Source organism: Podarcis muralis, chromosome 6 (assembly GCF_964188315.1).
Source record: "Podarcis muralis chromosome 6, rPodMur119.hap1.1, whole genome shotgun sequence".
NCBI classification, from domain to species: Eukaryota; Metazoa; Chordata; class Lepidosauria; order Squamata; family Lacertidae; genus Podarcis; species Podarcis muralis.
The window spans coordinates 7,236,492-7,262,873 of record NC_135660.1 but is presented as its reverse complement, the minus strand read 5'-3'; the positions used below and the strand labels follow the sequence as shown (position 1 = coordinate 7,262,873).

The following is a 26,382-nucleotide window of genomic DNA, read 5'->3' as shown; positions in this document are numbered from 1 at the left end:
TAACCGGAAACTGTTCTTAACCTGAAGCACCACTTTAGCTAATGGGGCCTCCTGCTGCCGCCGCCGCACCGCCAAAGCACGATTTTTGTTCTCATCCTGAAGCAAAGTTCTTAAGCTGAGGTAATATTTCTGGGTTAGCAGAGTCTGTAACCTGAAGCGTATGTAACCCGAGGTACCACTGTATCCTGGAAGACAGAGAAAGTCTGCTGTGGGTTGTTCTTTCCCTGCAATGCGCGGTCTTTGGTGAGTGCTGGATGTGTTCTAGGATTATGAAGGCTTGGCCAAGGATCCATCAGTCAGACCAAAGGCCCATCAAGTCACAGAATCATAGAACTGTAGGAATCCAAAGGGTCATTTAGCCCAACCTCCTGCAAGCCCAACAATCTTTTTTTTTTTTTTACTTTACAGGGAATCACCCTTAGCTTTTGCCAAGACAGTCAACATGGGTCCAGACTGGGTCTCTTTAAGACGGCTGGCGTGTCTCATGTCATTGGGGCTGACATTGGAAAGTGTTTAGAAGCTCCAGCTGGTCCAAAATGGTCTGGGCAGACTGGTGACTGGGGCTGGTTACAGGAGAATGTTACTCTCCTGATAAAGAGAGCAGATGTCTTTAAAACTTGTGGCTAACCTTCAGCCGTGATGCTTCTCTTTCAAAAAAAACCCCTGAGCCCAGCAACAAGACGCTTTGTTTTTCCAACTCCAGAGGCAGGCAATTCTAAGACCCCACCCACCCCGCCTGCAAACTGTTCCCCTTTGGTAGCTTACCGAACCCAGAAAGCCACAGGTGGCTGTGGAGGGCAAAAAGAGAGAAAAGCAGGACCGAGCTGTGGATCACAATTAGCTTAATTAGAGATGAAGCAGCACTTAATGAGTGGGTTGCAAAAGGCGCTTTAATTACTTCCGCATTGGGCTTGGCATTTGTACGCCTGGCATTTGTACGCCTGGCTCAAGGATCTCAACACTCAGTCTACATAAGCCACCCTACTAGGCTCTCACCTGCACAGTCTCCAGCCCCTGGGATTTAAAATCCAGCCTCCCTCCTTCTCCCCTCAGTCTACAATATATTAAATGGACTGCAGGTAGAGTAATCATGCCTTACACAAGCCAGGTATCCAATGAAGCCTCTGGCTCCAAGACTTCCTACTAGTTACTGCACACACTCAGACATCTCCATCTCTATCCTCCATCAGCTGGGGGGGAGGTGCATATTCCAGCCAGGCCAAAATGCTCAAAGGGAGCCAGAAGGGAAAATGGCAAAATAGGGAGGGCAAAACTGAAGGGAAAAGACGAACATGTCCACCTTGGAGGGATTAAAAAAAATGTAATAAATATAAATAAAATAAAAATGAATCAGACATGTTTCACATGATTTCTATGCCTATCTAAGATAGGATTTGGTTTTGTACCATTGTGCATGAGGTTCTCCATGCTACTGAAGTCTAGACAGGTGCCCTCGATGTGTCGCTGGACTCCAGCACCCATCAGCCCCACTAGCATGGACAATGGGGGATGATGGGAACTGTAGTATGACAACATTTGAAAGGCCACCGGCTCCATAGTCCAGGTCTAGTTCCTCCCACAAAAGAGTTACAGAATGATCTCCGCACCCACAGAAACCTAGGAACCGGCCTTCCCCCAAGTCTATCATGGGTCTATCTAGCTCAGAACTGTCTGTGCTGACAGGCAGCGGCTCTACGAGGCTTCAGGTGGGAAGCCCTGACTAGCCTCACCTGAAGGGCACCAAACCTGGTACCTTCTGCATGCAAAGCAGATGCTCTGCTATGGAGCTATGATCTCTCCCTTCACGCAGAATGATCTCCGTGCCCTACAATGGCACTTCCAGAAAGAATGAGAAGTGTTGTAGATTTAGGATGCTGGAGGCAGAACCCCACCCTTCCTGATACAAAACAGGAGCTTTGCCACTGGAAACTCAACCCCAAGTGGACTGCACGATTTGCAGGTTCAATGCCTGCCACCTCAAACTCAGACGCACCTTCCATTTTGTCCTTCACCCCCTGTGTTATCCAGCACGGCAAGGATCCCGCGACTGTTAATCACACATCCAGCAGACGGGCCCTCTAACAGGCTCAGGCGATTAGACCCAGTTAATCCCAACCTGCTTGGAAGCTCCAGCCTCCCTCCCTATATCAGATTAAGGAGCCACCACGTTAAAAGCCACCGCAGCAGCAATCAGATCAAAGAGATAAACCATCAGGTAGGATTAATGGAGGCTTAGAGCCCGCTCCTTCCCAGTCGGGACTTTTGCAAATGGTAAGCCAGGATTCTGTTAATTTGCTGGCTGTGATTAGGGCGCAGGGGCACAGGGTGCCCAGCGTGGCAGAGCCTTTGGGAGAGGTTCAAAGAAGAAACCAACGAACGAAGGCACATCAAGGTCCTCAAGCAGGAGAGAAGAACAGGGAGTCTAACTTGCTAGCCAGGATTGCATAACTAGTTGGGGCATTCCCCCCCCCCCCAGTGAAAGAGCTGTTGCCTGAAATTTCACCAGCTTTTAAGGTGAAGGTATCCCAGATTCAGCACTGCAGAGATGAGGCTGATGCTGTCACTTGCCACACTGAAAACTCTTGCACAGATGCAGGCTTATTTCTGCGTTTGGTACTCTGCGGAGATTTTATTTTAATCTAATTGGTTCTGAAATGCCATTTGACAGCACAGGCATTAAGGGAAGGGCTGCAGCTCCCTGGCAGAGCATCTGACTTACACGCGGGCGGCCGCAGGTTCAATCCCCGCCATCTCCACGTAGGGCTGGCACGCTCCCTGTCTGAAACCCTGGAGAGCAACTGTCAGTCAACTGAGACCACACTGAGCAGGATGGAAAATGTTCTAAATCAGCACAAGGCAGCTGCTGGTGCTTCTGAACGCGCAGAATTGCTGGGAGAAGCCAAGAGGCCACAAAGGTGAAGCCTTTCCTGCAAAGCCCGCCCGCCCACCTGCCAATCCCGCCTCTCTCCCATCAACTTCCACCACTCAGATTACCGCGTGCCATAAATAGACAGCAGATGTGCTGCCGAGAGATTAGCTCTGCAGCTGGCTCAAGTGAGCAAGCCAAGCCACGTGCTACAGAGGGAATCATTTCGAAGGCATGAGCAAGCAAAGGGCGACATCAGCAAGTGGGGCACGACTGGTGACCAAAAGCAGTATTAGAAACTCAGATGTATAAGCTAGGTGCCAAATGGCCCCTTAAAGCAAGGTTACAGTCACCAAAATGGAATGCCTAGTTGCCATTTTGGGGCAAGGTGGCTCTAAAGTCTTATTTTACAAATGATGCACTGACTGTGATTGATTTTCAGTTAAACACCTTGTAGGTGGCGCTGTGGGTTAAACCACAGAGCCTAGGACTTGCCGATCAGAAGGTCAGCGATTTGAATCCCTGCAAGGGGGTGAGCTCCCGTTGCTCGGTCCCTACTCCTGCCAACCTAGCAGTTCGAAAGCACATCAAATCCAAGTAGATAAATAGGTACCGCTCCGGTGGGAAGGTAAACGGCGTTTCCGTGCGCTGCTCTGGTTCACCAGAAGCGGCTTAGTCATGCTGGCCACATGACACAGAAGCTGTATGCCGGCTCCCTTTGTCAATAAAGCGAGATGAGCGCCGCAACCCCAGAGTCGGCCACGACTGGATCTAATGGTCAGGGGTCCCTTTACCTTTTAGTTCAGAAAACTAACCCGAGCTAGTTTAAGAATTTAAAGAAGAAAAGTCACTTGATCCAGGGACAGTCTACATATCTATTGGCCTATTCCGACCTCTTTTTCTTAATGGTGACATGGGCCATTCAAAACGTTGGAATATTCTTCACAACTGTGAGCAGGACAGTGGGATGGGGTAAGCGAAAAAAGCCACAGCAATTAAGTATAGCATGGGCAGTGGCCAGGGATTATGGGAGCTGTGGCCCAACAATAGCTGCTAAGCTTTTTTCTTTCTTTTATTAAGAAACCCAGGCATTAATAACCCATGCAAAAATTCCGTAAGATTTCGTACTGTCCGTCAGTTTTTGTAGACAGGATAGTGTCACAGGACTGTTCCCTACCAGCTACATATTATAAAATGTGTTCCAAAAAGACCATTTCCCAAATATCAAATGATCTACATCTCTTTTGAGGGGTGGGTGGGAAGAAGTGAGATTTTCATAAAATCACTATATATTTTTAGGTTTCAGGGACATCCTCACCAGATTAATCTGCCTTGAGGATCCTGGCTAAGCCCATAAGGCAGGATATAAATGTGAAAGATAAATGTGTAAACAGATACCCCGTTTGTAGATAAATATTAAAATAGTTATATTTTTATACCTGAGACAGACAGCCAAAGACAACTTGAATATTTAAGGTTTGTGCAATTAACAATCTGCATATCATTTCCATGGCAGATGCCAAATTAGACTTGGCGGGCAAGTTGCTCGTGTTCTACGATATTCTTACTATTAACCACCAGTGTGAAAAGCCTGAGTCAGCCTTCGAAAAATCCCGACAGATGGGCTCAAGTCACAAGAGAGGGGGGGAAAGGAAAGCATTCAGGCACACTTCAATTTGCCCCTTGGTTTTCACATCTTCCTTCCTTTCTCACGGTTAGGTTTTCAGCCTCAGCTGCTGCAGTCATGATGGCTAGAAGTCTAACTTTTAAGCAAATAAGCACTAGGGCTTTGAAGGATTCTGAAAAGGGCATCGGCAAATATATACGGTCTCCTTTTTCTCTAGTAGCAATAGGATCAGGAAGGTATTTTTATTATTATTTTAAAGGGTAAAAAACAGAAAAGCAAATTCCTAACTCTCATGGTGACACGTCAGAGATACAGAAGGACTCGGAAGGATTTGCTGAGGAAACAGGGCTTTCCCTGAAAAGTCTGCTGTAAGGATGGGTTCTCAGTTGCAGACCAGACTAACGCTCACATCCACTATTTATAAATCACCTGTGCTCCACCAAGAACAGCCCTTCAAAAGGGGCAGAGCATCACTCAGGTTCTGAACAGTGGCAGAGAAGGCCATTGAAGCATCTATTCACACTGCCCTCTGGTGGTAGCCAGGAGGAACCGGGATACTGCTTATTTACAAAATGTCACCCCTGCAGCAGAAATACAAAGGTTTTCATTGCACTCCCTTCCCCCTGTCCCCTCTGCAGGAAAACTGGGTACTCCAAGACCTCAAGAGACGTGAAGCCCCTTCCCTCCAGGTGTGAGATGGGAGCAACCTCTTTTTTGAAGATGGATGTAATAGTTACGGTACATTGCCACAGATCCCCTGGCAAGAGCTGCACCTTCGATTGCAACCCTTTCAACTTTCCCTCCTCTCTCTCTTTTAGCTTCTAGCCCAAGACTGCGAGGAGAAAGCCTGACAGCTGCCTGTCTTTCTCTCCCACTTTACTCCATCACTTCTTTCTTTGCCAAAAGAACCAACACATTACGTTAAAATCTGAAGCAGGGAAGGCCGAATTAAGCACCGCAACGCGTGAAAAATACACCAAATTTGCAGGAACCACCCTAGCAGCAGAAACTGTGTTTGCTAGGTATAATAGAATTCACCTGAGTCCCCAATACAGGCTTCTCTGAGCAACTCGCATTTGCAAGATAAAGGATATTAGAAGTCCCTGCTGGATCAAGCCATACAGTCCAGCAGCCTGTTCTCACAGTGGCCAAGCAGATGCCTGTGGGAAACCAGCAAGCAGGATCCGACCACAAGAGCCCTCTCCTCTCCTTTGGTTTCCAGCAACTAGTATTGAAAAGCATTGCTGCCTCCAGCTGATGCCCTTGATAGTAGCCCTCTCCTCCAGGAAAGCAATGCTAGCTTCCTCCTGAAGCTCAGCTGCATCATGGAAACCCAACAATTGCCTAAATTGTTGCTGGGGAAACCTAGCCAGATGGGCAGGGTAATAATAATAATAATAATAATAATAATAATAATAATAATAAATAAAAATAGCTGATAGGATTGCAAGTTCTTCTGCTCTCCCCCACTCCACAAGGCTGCTATCCAGTGTGAATTCCACCAGCTGCATACTTAGGGGGCAATCTTAAGTCTAGATCTATTGGGATGGGTGAGTTTTGATCTAGCAGTTTTTGTGGCTGAGCGTAACTCCCTCATCCTGGCTCAGCTGGAGATATGTTGGTACTAAAGGGTTAAGAGGTAACAAGTCGCTCTAATCACTGAGCAGCTGGAAGTCATTAAGCATCCAGGAATGTGGGTTAGTTTGTATATAGTCAGTTCACCCGTGTGTCCTTCCCCTTCCCCCCTTTGACCTGACTCGCAGACTCAGTTTGTGGCCATGGGCGTGTTTGCTGATATGAGTTAAGTTTAGAGTAAACTTTTCTTTATGCCGAGATAAAAGCATGTGTGCTTTATCGCCAGGGTTTTTTTTGTAAATAAAGTTTTTCCTGAGTTCCAAAGTGCTTGCTCCAGGATTCTTCATTGAAAGGTACTGACTCTCCTGCCTTCTTCAACCGCTGCACGAAATTCTCTGCTGAGATAAGATTTATGGCGTTGGAAGCGCACTGGACGTTTACTTAACATTAAACTAATTAAAGTTTAATGGACAAGATAGGCCAGCATATCCCACCCAGCTGGCTGCGTAGAGATGGGGAGATCTTAAGCCCTGAAAAAGAGGTGTTGCAGGTGGGGGAGACTTAGGCTGGATCCTAGGTAAAGGGACCCCTGACCATTAGGTCCGGTTGCAGACGACTCTGGGGTTGCAGCGCCCATCTCACTTTACTGGCCGAGGGAGCCGGCGTACAGCTTCCGGGTCATGTGGCCAGCAGGACTAGACTGCTTCTGCAGCGCACGGATCCTAAGCCAGTTCAAATCAGTCACACACCAACTGGCAATGTAGTGTAAATTAACCTAGCAAAAAGGGTGGTGCAACTCAAATCAGGTGACACACATAGGATTGCATGAAGATTTTGCCCCTTTGCCTCAGCTGAAGCAACTGTTCTCACACACACACACACACACACACACACACACACACACACACCAGTGCCAAACAGGCACAGACTTCAGGAAAGAGCTGAGCAACAAACTCCATAACGACTGGCCAGAGACCACTGCCTGTCACATACTGATGGATCAACTGTGTGCCGCTGCTTCCCCCTAGTGGCTCATAGGAGCAACATCCTAAGAATATTTTTATAGCTCAAAAGAATTCTGAATCCTCCTACAAAAAGCAAAAGGTCGTGAGGAAAAGTGGGTCCTTGAGAAAGGCTGTCCAAATCCATAGTAGGGCAATATTTTTATTTATAGGAAAGGGCAGAAGTTGGTTGTCAGAGCAACGGCTTCAATCCTCGCAGGTTCAATCCTTGGCATCTCCATGGGAAGGATCACCAGCTCAAAATGTAGGAGAGGCAAAGTCAATAATAACATTAAGAACCTTTTGGGTCCCATCCGTTATTTGAAAAAAATGGAGATCTGGGAGGAAATTAGAAAAAAGGAAAGGATCCTTTTCCAAAAACCAGATGATGAATCAATTAAGCAAAGTATAAAAATTTTACAGACGCAATTCTCCATGATAATAAATGAAGAGATAGAATGGAAGATTAAATGGTTGAGACATAGAAATTTTGAGTTTGCAAATAAACCCGGTAAACTTTTGGCCTGGCAATTAAAGAAGAAAAAAGAAGATAGAATTATCAATAAAATTAAAATCGAAGACAAATGGATTCAGGAACCGAAAGAAATTAGTAAAAACTTTGCTAGTTTTTTTGGAAAACTATATAAAGAAGGTCCAGAGACTCTAGAAAAAATATTTGACTATTTGGGCAAAAATAAACTACCAATAATACCTAAGGAAAAAACTGAATTCTTGAACTCACCAATAACAGCTATGGAGGTGCAACAAGCTATACAGAGATCAAAATTAGGAAAGACACCGGGCCCAGATGGTCTTCCAGCTAATTACTATAAAAAGTTAGAACAAGCATTATTTCTTCCCATGAAAGACCTAATGAATAATATTCTGGCAAATGGAAAGTTTCCGAAAACCTGGAAGGACAGCTTTATTACTCTTATCCATAAACAGGGAACAGACGCCTCAAACATGGCCAATTACAGACCCATTGCACTGCTAAATAACGATTACAAGATATTCGCAGACATTCTTGCAAATAGATTAAAAATGGTGCTGAAAGAGATAATTCATAAAGATCAAACCGGATTTCTTCCCGGACGATTTATGCAATCCAATATTAGATGTGTGATTAATGTATTGGAATATTTGGATATTAAAATTGATAAACCAGCAGCTATTATGTTGGTGGACGCTGAAAAAGCTTTTGATAATGTGTCCTGGAAGTTTATGAAAAAATTAATGGAAGAAATCGGACTGGGAGAAAATATTTGTAAAGGAATAAATGCCATCTATTCGGAACAATATGCAAAATTGATCATCAATGGAAGAATTACTGAGAAGTGCAAAATAAACAAGGGAACCAGACAGGGCTGCCCACTGTCCCCACTGATATTTATTTTGGTGATGGAAGTCCTGAACAATCAGATAAGAAGGGATCAGCTTGTTAAAGGCATCACTCTGGGAAACAAAACATATAAAATTAAAGCTTTCGCGGACGATTTACTTGTTATGACTGAAAACCCTAAAGAAAGTCTGAAAAGAGTGCTGGAACTGATTAAAGAATTTGGAGAAGTGGCAGGCTTTAAGCTGAATATAACAAAAACAAAAATGTTTGTTAAAAATGTAACCACAGAAGAAAAGGACGACTTAGAAAAAATATTGGGCCTGAAAATCTCTTCAAAAGCGAAATATTTGGGTATTTGGATCACCCCCAAGAAGATAAACTTATTTCAGGATAATTACACCCAAACTTGGTTAGAGATTAGAAAAAACTTGGTAACCTGGAGTAAACTAAAATTAACGTTTCTGGGTAGGATTTCCATTATAAAGATGAATGTGCTTCCAAAATTAATCTTTTTATTTCAAATGATTCCGATACTGGGTGAAGCAGGTTGTTTCAAGACATGGCAAAGAGAAATTTCCAAATTCCTGTGGGAAGGGAAGAAACCTAGGATTAAACATCTGACCTTAATAGATATAAAAGAGAGAGGAGGCTTTTCCCTACCCGACCTAAAACTTTACTACGAGGCAGCCTGTTTCACCTGGTTAAAAGATTGGTGCACGTTGCAGGATTCGGACCTCCTGGACCTGGAAGGTTTCGACAACCGTTGGGCATGGCACGCCTACCTAATATATGGAAAAGCGAAAATTCATAAAAATTTCACCAACCATATAATAAGAAAGTCACTCTTTGCTGTATGGGAAAAATATAAAGACCTGATGGAGCCTAAAGTCCCGTGGTGGACTTCTCCAGTAGAAGCCATAGCAGTAAAACGGAAAAATACTCAGGAAAGCTGGCCAACATATAAAATACTTCTAAAAAATGAAGATAACCAAATAAAATTAAAAAAATTTGAGGAAATAAGAGAACACGTTTCAGACTGGTTCCAATACCATCAGTTATTTGAAAAATTTAAATCTGACAAACAAAAGGGGTTCTCAGTAGAAATTTCTCAATTCGAATCTGATCTTGTAAATTCTAAAAGAAAAACTCTTTCCAAAACTTACCGACTCCTCCTTGACTGGACAGTCAAGGAGGAGGAGGTAACAGTGGCAATGGTGAGGTGGTCCCAGGATTTTGGCCATTCAATAACCATGGCCCAATGGGAAAATTTATGGAGAATCAATTGGAAATTCACAAACTGTTACACGATTAGAGAGAACTTTCAAAAAATGCAACATCAATGGTATTTAACACCATGGAAACTTTCAAAAATGTATAAAAATGTGTCAAGTAATTGTTGGAGATGCGGAGACTCAGGAACATTCTATCATATGTGGTGGATATGTAGGAAAGTACAGGTATTCTGGGAGAGTATACATGCAGAACTGCAAAAAATGCTAAAGATCTCTTTCAATAAAAAACCAGAGGCCTACCTCCTGGGAATAACAGAATTGGATATTCCACAAAAGAGGAAGGGTATCTTTTTATATGTGACGGCGGCAGCAAGAGTTTTGATCGCAGCAAAATGGAAAAGTAATGAAATCCCCTCTATACAAGATTGGATCCAAAAACTGACAGAATATGCCGAATTAGATGGTTTATCAGAAAAGATAAAGAATAAATCAAAACAGAAATTTGTTTCTAAATGGGAGGTTTTTAAAGAATATCTGAAAAATAAATATAGTAGTTTAAATTCTGTTGCAGCATTTGAGGAACTTCAGTAATAGTTGCTAGGTAGATAGAAGAAAATAGATTTATTGAGAATAAGTTTAATTATGAAAATGTGTATTGGCAATAAGTAATACGAATCTGAAATATGGAATAGACGGGAAGTTGGGTCTTTAGTGTTAAGACCAATAGATGTTGTAGTGTTTGCCAAGAAAATTATGTGTCTATGGTTATGTTTGTAATTTGTGTGTAATTTTGTATTTGTGTTTTGTGTGTGTGTTTTAATTATCGTATAAATAAAGAGCTTTAAAAAAAAAAAAAAAAGAACCTTTTGGGTCAGGCCCATGGCTCATCTTGTCCAGCACCCTGTTTTCACAGTAGCCAACCAGATCAGAGAATTGTAGAACTGCATAGAATCATAGAGTTGGAATAGACCACAAGGGCCACCGAGTCCAACCCCCTGCCAAGCAGGAAACACCATCAGAGCACTCCTGACATATGGTTGTCAAGCCTCTGCTTAAAGACCTCCAAAGAAGGAGACTCCACCACACTCCTTGGCAGCAAATTCCACTGTCAAACAGCTCTTACTGTCAGGAAGTTCTTCCTAATGTTTAGGTGGAATCTTCTTTCTTGTAGTTTGGATCCATTGCTCCGTGTCCGCTTCTCTGGAGCAGCAGAAAACAACCTTTCTCCCTCCTCTATATGACATCCTTTTATATATTTGAACATGGCTATCCTATCACCCCTTAACCTCCTCTTCTCCAGGCTAAACATGCCCAGCTCCCTTAGCCGTTCCTCATAAGGCATCGTTTCCAGGCCTTTGACCATTTTGGTTGCCCTCCTCTGGACACGTTCCAGTTTGCCAGTGTCCTTCTTGAACTGTGGTGCCCAGAACTGGACACAGTACTCCAGGTGAGGTCTGACCAGAGCAGAATACAGTGGCACTATTACTTCCCTTGATCTAGATGCTATACTCCTATTGATGCAGCCCAGAATTGCATTGGCTTTTTTAGCTGCCGCGTCACACTGTTGGCTCATGTCAAGTTTGTGGTCAACCAAGACTCCTAGATCCTTTTCACATATACTGCTCTCAAGCCAGGTGTCCCCCATCTTGTATTTGTGCCTCTCATTTTTTTTGTTGCCCAAGTGCAATACTTTACATTTCTCCCTGTTAAAGTTTGTTTTGGCCCAGTTTTCTAATCTGTCAAGGTCGTTTTGAAGTGTGATCCTGTCCTCTGGGGTGTTAGCCACCCCTCCCAGTTTGGTGTCATCTGCAAATTTGATCAGGATGCCCTTGAGTCCATCATCCAAGTCGTTGATAAAGATGTTGAATAAGACCGGGCCCAAGACAGAACCCTGTGGCACCCCACTAGTCACTCTTCTCCAGGATGAAGAGGAACCATTGATGAGCACCCTTTGGGTTCGGAAGGGACCCACAAGTGCCCTCTGGCCCAACCCCCTGCAATGCAGGAGACACAGCTAAATAATCCCTGACAGATGATCATCCAACCTGTGCTTGAAAACCCCCACTGAAGGAGAGTCCACCACTTTTTGTGGTAGATGCCTGCGGGAAACCCACAATCAGGCCCTGAGCACAAGAGCACTCTCCCCTCTTGCCAGTGGCGTAGCGTGGGGGGTGCAGGGGGGACCGGCCGCACCGGGCGCGACATCTGGGGGTTAAGGGTTGGGGGGCGCAAATCCATGGGTTAGGGGGCGCAAATCCACGGGTTAGGGGGCGCAAATTACTTGCCTTGCCCCGGGTGCTGACAACCCACGCTACGCCACTGCCTCTTGCAATTTCTGGAAGCCAGTGAGAGGTGTGTTTTGCTATTTTGTGCACACATGCAGCCTTGACGAACCAGGCACCCTTCAGAGGTTTCGGATTATAACTCCTTGCCTTCACTTCTACTCTTTTCGGTGCCTTCTGAAAACATCCCTCTTTAGACAAGCCTACCCAGTTGCTTTGAAAGTTGAGGTAATTCTAATCTGCTTTAGCATTGTAACCTTTTAAAGTGGGGTTGCAATTTTTTTCTTGGTTTTCTTGTTTTCTCATTTCATAAACCCCTTTGAGGTTTTGTTTTGTTTTTACAGCCAAGCAGCCCCTGAAGTTTTATGAAACAAACAAGTAAGCTAACAAACTCACTCCCAGCAGCCCCTGCTAGCTGGCTGAGGCTGCTGGGAGTTCAAAACACCTGGAAGGCACCAGGTTGGCAAAGGGCCCCAGGGTCTTACTCCAAGTCTGCATGTTATGTGTCACACTGTGCTACAAAGATGTCTGCAAGTGTGACGTGAAGACTGGCAACATCTACCCCGCAGCGTGAGAATGACCTTAGTGCCTGGAGACATGGAATGACAGCTGGGAGGAGCGCAGAGAGAAGAAATCCCGCAGAGGATCTGCAGCAGCACAACCGGACGCCTTCATCTGCCCCAGCTGCAACAAAACATGTCTCTTCTGCATCAGTTTCTACAGCCACAAGCAGGCTCTGCAACGTTCCAAGAGTTTGACCTCACCCCCAAAGGTGCACACATCCATTGTCTCCTGAAACTGACAGATGCCAACAACAATTGTCTGGTTGGTTGCTTTGGACTGCCCTGAGGAAGATAAAGTAGGTAACAAATTTAATAATAACAATAAGAGCCAGTGTGGTGTAGTGGTTAGAGCAGGGGTTGGCAAGATTTACCTTGCCTGAGCCGGTTCACTCCAGCAGAGTTCCCTCCGTGGGCCGGATCACATGCGCCCGCAATTTCCGGCACCGCGAAAGTGAGTCCCTGCGTTGCGTTGCACCGGTTTAGTACAGTGCGAGGGGACTCGCCGAGTGGGCGGCTTGGTTCCGGGACGGCTCATGGGCCGGTTAAACGACCCCAGTGGGCCACTTGTGGCCCATGGGCCTTAGGTTGCCGACCCCTGGATTAGAGTGTTGGATTAGTACCTGGTAGAAACCAGTGTTGAAATTCCTGCTCGGCAATGAAGCTCACAAGGAACCTTGGACCAGTCACTGGCTCTCTCTCCGCCTAACCTATCAAGAATGACAAGCTGGAAGGTGTGCAGAGGAGGGCGAGACCAAGATGATCAAGGGACTGGAAACCAAGCCTGATGAGGAACAGTTGAAAGAGTTGAGTATGCTTAGCCTGGAAAAGAAGAGGCCGAGAGATTATAGCCATCTTCAATTATCTCAAGAGCTGTCACATGGAATATGGAGCAAGTTTGTTTTCTCCTGCTGCGGAGGGTGGGACACGAACCAAGATACAGTAAAGGAGATTCCGACTAAACATCAGGAAGAACTTTCTGACAGTAAGAGCCGTTCGACAGTGGAACTGTCACCCTCAGGAAGCGGTGGACTCTCCTTAACTGAAGGTTTTTAAGCAGACACCGGACGGCCACCTGTCATGGATGCTTTAGTTTAAGGTTACCAGACATCCCCGTTTCCCAGGGACAGTCCCCAGATTTTAAAATCAGTCCTCACAGAACTCTAGCCCAATGGCTGCCATTAATTTGATTTTGAATTGATTTTAGAATGAATTGATTTTAGAATGCTGTGTTACTTTTATTGTTGTTAGCTGCTCTGAGCCCGGCTTCGGCTGGGGAGGGCGGGATATAATTTTATCATTTATCATTTTAATTAATATTAATATTATTATACAAAATACAAAAAAGCAGCAGGGTTGTTGCAGGGATTAAATGAGGATGGGGAGAACCACGGACACCACCTTGAGCTCTTTGGAGAAAAGGGTGGGATATAGAACGAAACAAACAATATGAGATAAATAACAACGTGACAGACCATACCACGCTTCCAGGCGGGCAGGCAACTCACCCAGCACCAGGATCCGATCACCGGGGCTCAGCTCCGCCTCCAGCTGCTCTCGGAATCGCTCCAAGCCCCCGAACCATTCGGCTGGAGCCGCCCCTTCGTCCTGGTACCGCGAGTCCCAGAAGCTCCTGTCCCGGTACCGGGCGTTGGAGTCCGGCAGCTGCCGCCTTCGCGGAGCCGCCTCCTCCTCCTCCATGTCGCTTCCCCGGGGAAGGGCGGCCAAGCGAGGGCAGGGCTGGCAGGGAGGGAGCCTTCCGAATCCAGCCTCCGCCCACGTGGCGCCCTGAAAACCACGTGCAGCTTCCGCTCGCCACTTCCTGGTCGGTGGTGGAGAGCTTTGCTTCCTTCTGTTGGGTCTTGCGGGTGGTGGGGTGGGAGAGTGGGGGGCGCTAGTCCTCACCGAGGCGAGGCTGGCCCATGCCTGGGGTCTTTGCCACTACTTCGTATGAATGATTTCTCTGTGCAAAACCCAGGGAGGCAGTAAACCCGTTAGCTTGCTACAGAGATAACCCAGGAAAGAGTCTTGCACGGCATCTTAGCAATGCAGTCCTAAGCCGTGTCTACTCGGAAGTAAGTCCCATTGAGCTGAACGGGGCTTACTCCCAGGTACGCGGCGTGAGGACTGCAGTCTTGAAAGGCTCACAAGTTTATTGACCACGTATGCTTAGCCTGGTAAAGAAAAGACTTTGAGAGATTTGATAATCATCTTCAAATATCTAAAGGGCCATTGGTGGAAGATGGAGCAGTCTTTGTTTTCTCTTGCTCTGGAGGGTAGGACACGATCCAATGAATGCAAGTTACAAGAAAGGAGATTCTGACTAAACACCAAGAACTGTCTGACAGGAAGAGCTGTTCTTGGTGGGACTAGAATCTCAGGAGTCAGCAAACTTTTTCAGCAGGGGGCCAGTCCACTGTCCCTCAGACCTTGTGGGGGGCCGGACTATTTTTTTTTTGGGGGGGGGGGAATCAACAAATTCCTATGCCCCACAAATAACCCAGAGATGCACAATAAAAGCACATTCTACTCATGTAAAAACACCAGGCAGGCCCCACAAATAACCCAGAGACGCATTTTAAATAAAAGGACACATTCTACTCATGTGAAAACACGCTGATTCCTGGACAATCTGTGGGCTGGATTGAGAAGGCGATTGGGCCGCATCCAGCCCCCGGGCCTTAGTTTGCCTACCCATGGACTAGAGACAGTAACTGAGTGTCCCTTCCAACTCTGATTCTATGATATAAATTTGCACAATAAGGCCCCTTCCAGATGTCCCTTTTTGTTGTGTGTTCACAATAACTTGTTCCTCATAATGATATTGGTGTGGTTATACACGTCATTGCTTATGTGGTACATATTTGGGCAGTCATGTGTGATCAGTACTCCTTGCACCTGCAAAATTTTGGGGGCAGTTTTGTTTCCATGGCCTGCTATGCTGAGTTCTTGTTAACTTTCTAAGCCACAAATGTTATGGGGGTCTTTTTTTGTCCTGCTTTTGTTGCACTATGGTGCAAGAGTGCCTCTCCAGATAGCAATAACGTGATCCACTTTGTGGGAGCAGCACAGAACTACTCATAACATGGAATGACATGTGAATGGCCCAGAATAAATGCATTACAAATACACTATTATTGCGTCAAGAACATGTTGCAGAATACAGCCTAACAGGATGGCCCCTCTGGCATTTGTCACACATACACATGAATTTGTAAATCTGTGCTTTGAACCCAGAGCTTAAAATACATGACACACATGCATTTGGAGAGGATCCCTAACTTAGCAGAGAGAGAGAAGTGGAAATATAGGACAAACTCTGCCTTGCATTGAATGCAACTGAAATACTGGCGGATCCTGCATTATACCAGAACGGATGGCAACCCTATTCCCTTTTCTCCCTGCATGATGCTTGAATATTTGTTTCCCCCTAAAAAGCACATCTTGCGTTTTCTGGGCATAAGAAAGCAAGAAGATCCCTGCTGGATCCGACAAAATGCCCACGGGAGGGTTGCACTACTTAGGAGGATCCTTTCCAGCTCTGCAGTTCTGAGATTCTATGAAGCGCCAGCTTAGGGCGGCTCACCAAAACTTTAAAATAAAATAAAAACCCTCTTGACAATCACAGCACCAATCAATCAATGCATGCATGCATGCAATGGGAAAGCAAAACGGAGACAGCAAAAACTTAAAAGTCTCCCAGGGCTTCGTGGCGTGAGGCTGCTGATCCTCCGCCGCCACAGGGAAGGAGGAGGAGGAAGAGAGCGAAGAGGGGGGACCTTCCGAGCGCCGGAACTGCCTGCTCCGGGCGGCGGCGGCGGCGCCGGGGCGCGTTTCGCGGTGGCACCACCTGGCCGGGCCGCCAGCAGCCGTAGCAGCAGCAGCAGCAGCTGCCGGAGGGGAGCGTGGCCGGAGCTGGGCGGGCGGCGGGGCGGGATGGCTCCGGGTCCCGCTCCGAGGAGGAAGGGGGCCGCGGGGCCTGCGGGCGGGCTGCCTTCCGTGCGCCAGAGCCTGCGCCGGGCCTGGCAAGACAAGCACCTGGTGCTCTTCGAGCCCCACTACACCCCGCTGGTGGCCGCCTGCCTCTGCCTGGCCGAAGTGGGGGTCAACCAGTGGGTCATACACAGGGTGGCATGTGAGTGGGGGCTCGGGACGGGGCCTGGGTGGGGGGTCAGGAGAGTGGCCCTGGGGGTGTGGATAAGGGGCAAGGCTTAGGTGGGGTTGGGACCCTCGCCGGGAAGGAGGGAGGAAGCTCACGCCTGCAGTTCTTCTGCTAATAATAATAATAATAATAATAATAATAATAATAATTTATTTATACCACGCTCATCTGGCTGGGTTTCCCCAGCCACTCTGGGCAGCTTCCAACAAAAATTTAAAATACATTAAAATGCCACATATTAAAAACTTACCTAAACTGGGATGCCTTCCGATGTCTTCTAAATGTCAGGTAGTTGTTTATCTCTTTGACATCTGATGGGAGGACTAGCGTGCTGGGCAGATGGAACCTTGTGGGATTGGGTTAAGGAGGCAACAGCAGCCCTGCTGGCTGGGTTAAGCAAAAGGTCTCCCTTCAGTGGCCAAGCAGGTGGGAAGACCATGGGAAGGATGTGAGCATAGGAGCCAACTCCTAGGGGTCAAGGTCCATTTGTCCCACAACCCCTACCTTCAACTTGTTAGTCGGAGTCAGGTCTCCATAAATGCTGGAGGCAGTATGCAGTGCAGCCATCAGGAGCAGCAGGCATTGCTGGATTCATCGTCCACAGATCTGTCCGCCCCCTTTTCAAAACTGCCCCAATTGGCAGCTGTTGCTACGTCTTGTGGCAGTGAATTCCGTAGTTGAACAATGCACAGTGGCACATCATTAACAGGACTACGTAGAGGGTTCCATACAATGTGTAGTCTGGGGTAGTTTTGACGAAAGGCTGGGGCTTCATTTGAGCCAGGGCCTAGTGTCAGAACTGTTCTCGATGCTTGTTGTCCTGGCTGCTAGAGCCCAGCCTAAATAAAAATCTGCCCCAGCCCTTCAAAAACAGGTCATGGCTAAATGCCTTACACAGAGAAACAGCCACCAGGCATGGCTTTGCATGTGTTCTTGTAGACTCGGATAATTTTAGAGCCCTTCTTTTAGATCCAGGCTGTTTTCAGCAGCTGAACCGAGCTCCTGTTCGTACTTGATGGTACAGCTTCTGTGCTTTCCCCAAAGATACAGAGATCGACTGGAAAGCCTATATGGATGAGGTGGAGGGTGTTGTCAATGGGACTCTGGATTACACCCAGCTAAAGGGGGACACCGGCCCTCTTGTGTGAGTAACACTGAGTTTGCAATTATAATGAGGGTTTCAGGAGAGGTAGGGTGGGTACATCTCTATTTACCCACTCACTCTCTCTACAGATATCCTGCTGGCTTTGTTTACATCTTCCTGGGCCTGTATTATGCAACTGGCCGTGGCACCAACATCCGCCTGGCCCAATATCTTTTTGCTGCCCTTTACCTTGCCACACTGCTGCTCGTTTTCCGCATCTACAGCCGAACGAGTAAGGTCAGTAGCTCGTACAGCACCTCAAGAAGCACTAAAGACTGTTCTTTTTCCTATCACACAGTAGATGTGAGCCCTCATCCAAACACAGTGCTCCTGTGCAGTACATGTGGGACTTGAAAATTAAAGGCCAGGAGGAGGACAGCAAGGTTTGGGTGGGTGCAGGTTAAGGCGGAATTCTATGGAGCTGCACTGCTGAACTCTTTATATAGACTGAGACTTTCATGTTCATGATACTGTACACAGCAACCGTAAAAAAATGCAACCTCATATTCCAGTTCTACCACTGAGATCTTCTGTAGGAGCATAGCTGGTCTTCCCCCAGGTTGGTGAGGCTCATTTGATTTCAACACAAAGCCAAACTTTTAGTGTTATTGGCCAAGCCCTGTGAAACGATCTTCCAAAATATATTCAGCAGGCTTCCGAATCTGTATTGACCTTTAAATGATTGCTGAAAACTTTTCTTTGCTGCCAGGCTTATGCAAACAATTTAAGACAAACTTTAGTTAGTGTTTTTTTAATAATAAAAAAATATGTGGTCTTTATTTTGTACATATTCTTGTTGTAAACTGCTTTGATTTTTTAAAATGATGCTTTTGTAGTAAAGGTTCATATAAAACGTGTTCATATGCTGTGAATTAGAGGACACAGCTACAAGTTTTCGGTTCGGCGGTTCTCCCTCTCTTGCACAAGGAGGAAGAGGATCCTGGGAACCTGACCTTACAGTTTGAGAAAAATGCAACTGAGCATGCAGTTGTAAGGAAAAACTTAGGCACTTTCTGCTGAATGCTTGTCTGTTATTATTATTACAATTATTACTTCACCTTCCACACATTTCTCAAGGCGATGCACAAAATGCAATAAAAACAGTTAAAAACAATACAGAAAGCAGTAGCAGTTAAAAGTAAAAACCAATGTGAATTGGGCACCCATTGCAGGGACGTATTCACCCAGCTGAGAAATCTTGCCAGAACAAAGCTTTTCAGAAAGTACAGATTGTGGGTGCCTGTCGTATCTCACCAGGAATTTCATTCCACAGAAAAGGGCCGGCCACACTAAAAGCCAGGGCTTAATGAAGGGGCAAAGTAGCTTCAGTCAGCACAGCTGTCAGCCACAGCCTCTAGGAGGTGCTGGGAGCCCAGTGGGCACACACAGGCTGCACATTGTTGGAAGACTCCCATCTGTAAAATGGGAACAGTGGCAGCTTGAGTCATTTGAAGCCGCCCCAATGGCAAGTGGGCTTGATTTTCCTCGTTGACTCCTCTGCTGCAGGTCCCGCCCTATGTTTTCTTCTTCATGTGCTGCGCCTCCTATCGCATCCACTCCATCTTTGTCCTGCGCCTCTTCAATGACCCGGTGGCCATGGCGATCCTTTTCCTGGCTGTCAACCTCTTCCTGGAGGAGCAGTGGTCCTGGGGCTGCTTCTGCTTCAGGTGAGAGCCCCTTTGGAGCCAGTCCATCCAATGGGAGGGTATTTTAAACAAGCGAGTGGTTCTTGCAGAAGCACAAATACCGTGCACACCTGATTTTTGTGCTTGCAAAGTGGGAACTTTCAGAGCCAACTCATTGCTTCCTGTGGTCCATCTAAAACGGCCTTTGCCAGCCTGAGCCCCTCCAGATGTTTTGGACTACAACTCCCATCAGCGATCTTGCTGTAGTCCTGACTGTTCAGTGTAAACTGTAAACCTTGTGGGCAAGCAGGACAGACTCTTGCTCTCTGTGAAAGTCTGCTGCTACTGTAGTTCTTAGTCAATGTCAGATGGTAAAAGCAAGGTGCATGGGGACTGGAATGGGCCTTGTATTAACCACAGGGATCGGTGGCACCTTTTATCTCTCTCCTCCAGCCTGGCAGTGTCTGTGAAGATGAATATCCTGCTCTTTGCACCAGGTCTCCTTTTCCTCCTCCTGCAGCGCTTTGGCCTGCTAGGAGCCATTCCCAAGCTCGCTATCTGTGCGGCCCTGCAGGTAAGGAGATGGGAAGATTTGCCATGCCCACATTCAACCCCTGGTATCTCCAGCCAAAAGGAATGGTAGGCCTAGGAAAGGCCACACAGCATGTCAGAACAGACAACACTTAGTTTACAGTGCCTGGCATTCCCAGGGGGTCTCTCATCCAAATAGTAACCAGGCCTGACCCTGCTTAGCTTTTAGGAGATCAGGCATGACCATAGGCAGTATGACCATAGGTCAATACTTGTCTGATTCAGTTACTACTACCTAGTGACAGCAGAGCTAGGTGAAACACTTTGAAAATATGCACAGCTGTGATCCTGTCTGTTGGATCATGAGGTTTTAGTTTTAAAAAAGTTTCCAGCTCTTGTCGTTTCTGCAAATATGCAGGCAGAAACAAAGAATGTATGGATGAGGCTTCCAGTGATCATGGTGAGACTCCTGTCCAAATATACATATTTCCATATCACCCTGCTCCATCTCTAGCATTTTCTGGCCCATCCTCTCCTTGTCCTTGTGAATTTGTTTTGTGTGGCTGCACATCATTCCATGAGTTCAGTGCATGTGAGCGGTTACACTATACTCAGGGCATAACACTCAATTGCACAAAGCAAATAGCGGGTGTTTCCCCTGGTGTTTTATTTCTTAAATGGAAGGGAGAAATGCAATTTATGAAGGATGCAGGCAAGTATGTTTCCCCTCAAGCAAACATTAGAGAAGGCAGTTAATGTTGGCCAAGCTCGCAGAGAGCTTTTTTGGCAAGGGAAACCTCATCGCTAGGTGCACATGAGGTTCAATTACTGTCCAACAGCCATTAAGAGGAGGCTGCCCCAAATAAATGCGGCAGGTCTTTTGGAACTGATGCCGGGAAAGAAGCTTGAACTGCAGCAAGAGGACCCCATAGATGAAAGGAAGAAGGGAAGCAGAGATGGGAGGGGTGGGCCAAGCAGTATTTTCACACCTGCATGCCTTCCTCACAGCTGCATTGCATCATGAGTTTTGTAGGTTTAAAGCAGCAGAAGTAACTAGTAGCTTGTGTACCTGATGCTCCAGCATTTTGCTAAAAATAATAAAGCACTTCCTGGGTGAATGTGCAGCAGAGCCTATGAAGCAACATGACATGTCTCTAATTTTGGAACACAGAGTTGTATTAGCAGAACCCGAACCTGAACTGGGCCAAAACAAACAAGATGAACTTTAACAGGGAGAAATGTAAAGTATTGCACTTGGGCAAAAAATGAGAGGCACAAATACAAGATGGGTGACACCTGGCTTGAGAGCAGTACATGTGAAAAGGATCTAGGAGTCTTGGTTGACCACAAACTTGACATGAGCCAATAGTGTGACGCGGCACACTCTATGATTCTATGATTTCTGGCTTAGGTGGCAATATCAATCAGCAGTGACACTGGCTCATCTGCTGCTGCAGCTGCAGCTGCAACAAAACATGTCTTTCCTGTTTTACTTCACCCCCTCAGGCGCACACCGTCATTGTCTTCCAAGAGAGACAGATGCCTACAAGTGAAGCTGGCAGACTGAAGAGTGCAGTGACCTCAGCTTCCACAATTTGCTGCACTTGGAATGCCAAAAAGTCACGTTCATGTTCTTTGTGGGAGAATTTTAAGGCACAGTTGTTTCTTCCAGGTTGTTTTGGGGTTGCCCTTCCTGGTGGTGAATCCTGTTGGGTACGTGTCCCGTTCCTTTGATCTGGGCCGACAGTTCCTCTTCAAGTGGACAGTTAACTGGCGATTCTTGCCTGAAGAAGTTTTCCAGCACCGGACATTCCACCTGGCACTGCTGGCTGCCCATTTGGCTGCCCTGGGGCTCTTTGCACTGAAGAGGTGGCACAGGTGAGATGGTGGCGTTGTCACTGTGCTTGGGGGGCAAGTACGTGTGAAACTCAAATCTCGGAGAATCAGGCTCACAATTTATGGGCTCTTGGAGAGAAAGAGGTTTTGTTGTTGTTATAGCTTGTCAAGGAGCAGTCTTCTAATTCTCCAGCACTGGCCTGATACAAAGCAAGAGAGAAAATGGGACTTTGGGGGCACAACCCACACAAGATTAGCCTTTTCAGGATTCTGCTTCAGTTCAGTGCAAGGGTGCAGAAACCACTTGCACTGAAAGTCAGTGTCATGTAGTGCACAGAATGTGAAAGCTGGGGCAAGTTCTGGGTTCGCATCCCTACTCACCCATTTGAAACTTAGTCATAAGAACAGCCCCACCTGATCTCAGCAGAGGTCCACATATCCTAGGATCCTGTTTCCAACGGGGTGAGCAAATGCTTACAGGCATTTTATATATAGGGTGTGGAAAGCAGCAGCTGTTGTCTGTTTTTTGCCCCAGCACCTAGTTTTAAGAGAGAAACTGCCTAGTTGGGAGATCTCCTCTGTCACTCTTTCAGCCTAACCTGTCTCATGGATTAAGAAGAGGTTATGCTGAACTGCCCTGAATAAGAGCTTACACTCCCAGCAGGAGGGGTCCACTTTCTTATGGATCACAACAGTTCTGCTTCTCTTCTCTCCTCTCCCCCCACCCTGCCCCCAAACTGCAGGTGTGATGAAAGCATCCTGTCACTGCTGAAGGATCCAGCTGAGAGGAAGAACCCTCCGCAGCCCCTCTCAGCCAATCATATCCTTTTGGCAGAGTGGTGGGGATGGTTTGCCACATGGTAGATGATTTGTGTGATGGTACAAGAACGGCCCTTTTCTGTGGTGGGCCCCCACTTGTGGAATGCTCTCCCTGGCGAAGCTTGCTTGGCACCAAAGTTACTTATCTTTAGGCCCCAGGTAAAAACTTCCCTCTTCTCCTAGGCCTTTGGATAATTAAACAATTAACTGCAGGGTGGTGGTGGATCACATAGTTTTCATTATGGTATGTATGTTTGTGTTTTTAATATTGTAAATTGCCCCGTGATCCTCCAATGGAGCGTGGTATAAAAGTTTAATGAATAGTAATTTATAAAAGGGTGGGACGCGGGTGGCGCTGTGGTCTAAACCACTGAGCCTAGGGCTTCATGATCGGAAGGTCAGCGGTTCGAATCCCTGTGATGGGGTGAGCTCCCGTTTTTCGGTCCCAGCTCCTGCCAACCTAGCAGTTCAAAAGCACATCAAAGTGTAAGTAGATAAATAGGTACCACTCCAGCGGGAAGGTAAACAGCATTTCTGTGTGCTGCTCTCTTTTCGCCAGAAGCGGCTTAGTCATTCTGGCCACATGACCCAGAAAAACTGTCCATGGACAAATGTCGGCTCCCTCGGCCAGTAAAGCGAGATGAGCTCCGCAACCCCCAAGTCGTTTGGAACTGGACTTAACTGTCAGGGGTCCTTTACCTTTACCTTTAATTTATAAAAGGGCATGGAAAGAGCCGAGCTTCCACAATCTTGATGCTGTTCCATTCCAGAGCTGCAGTGGATTTGAACTTTCAACTTTGCGCATTGCAACCTTCCCTTAACCAAAGGCCACAGGTAGTCTTTGCTCTCTTCACTTCCAACTTCATCGGCGTTTGCTTCAGCCGCTCCTTGCACTACCAGTTCTACGTCTGGTATTTCCACACTCTGCCCTACTTGCTCTGGTGCACGCCTCCCAAGAAGCTTGCTCATCTGCTAAAGTGCGTACTGGCAGGGGGCGGGGAAGGGAGACGAGTCAAGGGGACTCAGGGTCATGCCAGCTATATGCCTATTTTCTCTGTGCAATCAGATCCATGTAGTTTGTAGGAACTGCATTGCAATTTTACAGAATTTACAGCATACATGCCTGTGATTCCAGCACATGCTCACTTGATCATGATTACAAAGAGAACATCGAAACAAGTGAGGGGGGGTGGGACTAGTGGGAGTTAAGCAATGTGCCGTAAATTTACATTTCAAATAATTTGCACATCTTAGACACCAAAAAAAATCTGGATGAAGAGGGAAGCTGCCACGTGAAGCAGGGAGTTCAGCTTTCCACCTCCACTTATGAAAACTTTGATGCAGGTGCCACTGTAACATAATTCATGTAGGAATCTAATCAAAACTTTTTATAAAAAGGCCCGTATATTTAGGGGGAGGTTCAGAACTCTTTATTGGCACATCTATTTGTTTTAAGAATGTATAAACAGTTTCCTAATCAATGTTTTCCAAAGCAGAATGCAGAATATGTACACAAATCCGAAAAACAAACTTTGAAATCATTGAATTATCCAAACTCGGTATACATTATAAAATGGCCAAATCACACTTCAGAGAAGGCTGTCTTAAAAAGAAAGTTTTCAATAGCTACCTATATTTCAGTTGGATGCCGCTTCCAGAAGGCTGGAGCTGCAGCTTTAAAGGCCTGATATATTTAGTGATATCAGGTGTACTTCTGGGGCATACAGAACTCTTAATGATGCCCTGTGAGAAGAATGCAATTGCCAGAGAGGAGCATGTGGGGCAAGGCTTAAGTTTCTCAAATCTCCTAGCCCTAACTTGTATCACTTTAAATGCTAGAAGCAAAACTTTTAACTGAGCCACATAACATATTAGAATCATAGAATCATAGAGTTGGAATAGACCACAAGGGCCATCGAGTCCAACCCCCTGCCAAGCAGGAAACACCATCAGAGCACTCCTGACATATGGTTGTCAAGCCTCTGCTTAAAGACCTCCAAAGAAGGAGACTCCACCACACTCCTTGGCAGCAAATTCCACTGTCAAACAGCTCTTACTGTCAGGAAGTTCTTCCTAATGTTTAGGTGGAATCTTCTTTCTTGTAGTTTGGATCCATTGCTCCGTGTCCGCTTCTCTGGAGCAGCAGAAAACAACCTTTCTCCCTCCTCTATATGACATCCTTTTATATATTTGAACATGGCTATCATATCACCCCTTAACCTCCTCTTCTCCAGGCTAAACATGCCCAGCTCCCTTAGCCGTTCCTCATAAGGCATCGTTTCCAGGCCTTTGACCATTTTGGTTGCCCTCCTCTGGACACGTTCCAGTTTGGCAGCCAAATGCAGTTTCTTAGCAGAGGTGTTATATATTGTTGGTGGGGTGCCCCAGCCAACAGCCTAGCTGCATTATTGTAAGCTAGCTGCAGTTTCTGGATTGCTCAAGAGAAGCCCCACATAGAGTGCACTGCAGTAATCCCGTCTTGAGAGTTCCTGATGCCTGGATCACAATAGTCATAGCTGTCTCGCCAGATGAAGCTGATAAAAGGTGCTCTTAGACACTGAGGTTACCTGTGCCTCCAGCGACATATATGGATCTAGGAGTACCTTTGCTGAACCAGAACTGAGGGCAGGGTGGGGGGTGGCAAAGAAGCGAGTGCTAAGTTCAAGATCCTGGTTCTGGTGTAGAAAGCCCTCTACATTGTGGTACCAGGATACCTGAAAGATCATCTCATTTCTTACATACACAATTGATCACTGCTCTGCAGGTGAGGGACTCCCACAAATAGCCTCTTATCGGGTCTGTTCTGCACAATAGCTGAATTGGGCTTTTAGCATTGTGGCACCTCCCCTTTGGAATGCCTTCCCCTTGAATATTGGGTAACATCTCTGTTGTTGTTTCTATGGCGCCTACTGAAGACCTTCCTCTTTCAACGAGCCTTTTAAGTTGAGCTCTTCCCGAGTCTGAATCTGTGCTGGAATAGTTTTAAATATGTTTTGTATTGTTTTATCTCGTTCGCTGCCCTGGGCTCCTTTGGGAGGAAAGACGGGATAGAAACGTAATAAACAAACAAACAATTTTTAAGAGTAAAAGTGAGGGAAGGAGAAAAACCCACTCCTCCTGCTATGACAGCCTTATGTGACTTCTTGAACAATGCCCTTTTTGGTTTTTTTCTCTCCCTTCAGGGTGCTCATTCTAGGTTTGATCGAGCTTTCTTGGAACACGTACCCGTCAACAGTTTACAGCTCCGCCGCCCTCCATGTTTGCCACGCCATCATCCTTCTGCAGCTGTGGTATGGGACGGAGCCCTCCATGGCCCCCCAGGAAGTAAAGAAACAGCCTTTGAAAAAGGCCGAGTGAAAACTGCACAAGAGGAGCTTCCCACAATGAGAGCATGAACAAGATGGTCCAGGCATGGATGTTGCTCTGGGTCAGATGCTGATGGACCACTTCCATTCCCTCCTGGGAGGACCTCTTGCTCAAGTGTAGGCACTGCCTCCTAGCCCAGAAGGGGGGTGGTGTGTGGATGGGAAAGAGTACAATCTGCATACCTGCTGGTGGTAATGTGGAACAGCTTAAATAAAATCAGCCAGGGCTTGGCGTGAGGCCTCTTGCCTCCGTATTTTGACTTTTGTCTCATGGCTGCACTTCATTTGCTTTTAAAGCAAGCTTCTTGGCCTTTTAAATGTGGATAACATTTGAGAACTGGTGGACTTAAGGTTGTATCCAACACCGTCCCATTAGTGCAAGGACTTCCGCTTGCACAATGGAACTGCCCCTCCC

At 46.4% G+C, this 26,382-nt stretch overlaps 2 protein-coding genes and 1 long non-coding RNA gene across 6 annotated transcripts in view; 1 reads left to right on the top strand and 2 right to left on the bottom strand.

Annotated features, from left to right (window-relative positions):
* Positions 1 to 14,382, bottom strand: part of EEF1AKMT4 (EEF1A lysine methyltransferase 4) — a 28,927-nt gene extending 14,545 nt beyond the window's left edge. The window contains exon 1 of the mRNA XM_028731717.2: positions 13,994 to 14,382. Within this exon, the coding sequence (XP_028587550.2) occupies positions 13,994 to 14,186 (193 nt within the window). The 5' untranslated portion in view covers positions 14,187 to 14,382. The remainder of the gene's footprint in view (positions 1 to 13,993) is intronic.
* LOC144327937 (uncharacterized) lies at positions 2,559 to 11,310 on the bottom strand. The gene is made up of 2 exons (XR_013393102.1): positions 10,507 to 11,310; positions 2,559 to 7,369 (listed from the first exon to the last, which is right to left on the bottom strand). It is a non-coding gene; the product is annotated as an uncharacterized LOC144327937 (long non-coding RNA).
* Positions 14,383 to 16,328: 1,946 nt separating the features above from the next.
* On the top strand, positions 16,329 to 26,227 carry ALG3 (ALG3 alpha-1,3- mannosyltransferase). 4 transcript variants are annotated; one of them, XM_077929686.1, is made up of 9 exons: positions 16,331 to 16,620; positions 17,692 to 17,791; positions 17,881 to 18,028; positions 19,298 to 19,458; positions 19,870 to 19,990; positions 21,620 to 21,825; positions 22,527 to 22,604; positions 23,436 to 23,579; positions 25,785 to 26,227. In XM_077929686.1, exons 1-9 carry the CDS (start codon positions 16,422 to 16,424, stop codon positions 25,957 to 25,959), a joined length of 1,332 nt encoding a protein of 443 aa, XP_077785812.1. In that variant the 5' UTR covers positions 16,331 to 16,421; the 3' UTR covers positions 25,960 to 26,227. The 4 variants fall into 4 exon arrangements, with proteins under 4 accessions (XP_028587556.2, XP_077785812.1, XP_077785814.1 ...); XM_077929688.1 differs by having other exon boundaries at positions 16,479 to 16,620; positions 17,698 to 17,791; XM_077929687.1 differs by having other exon boundaries at positions 16,485 to 16,620; positions 17,617 to 17,791.
* Positions 26,228 to 26,382: the final 155 nt, after the last annotated feature.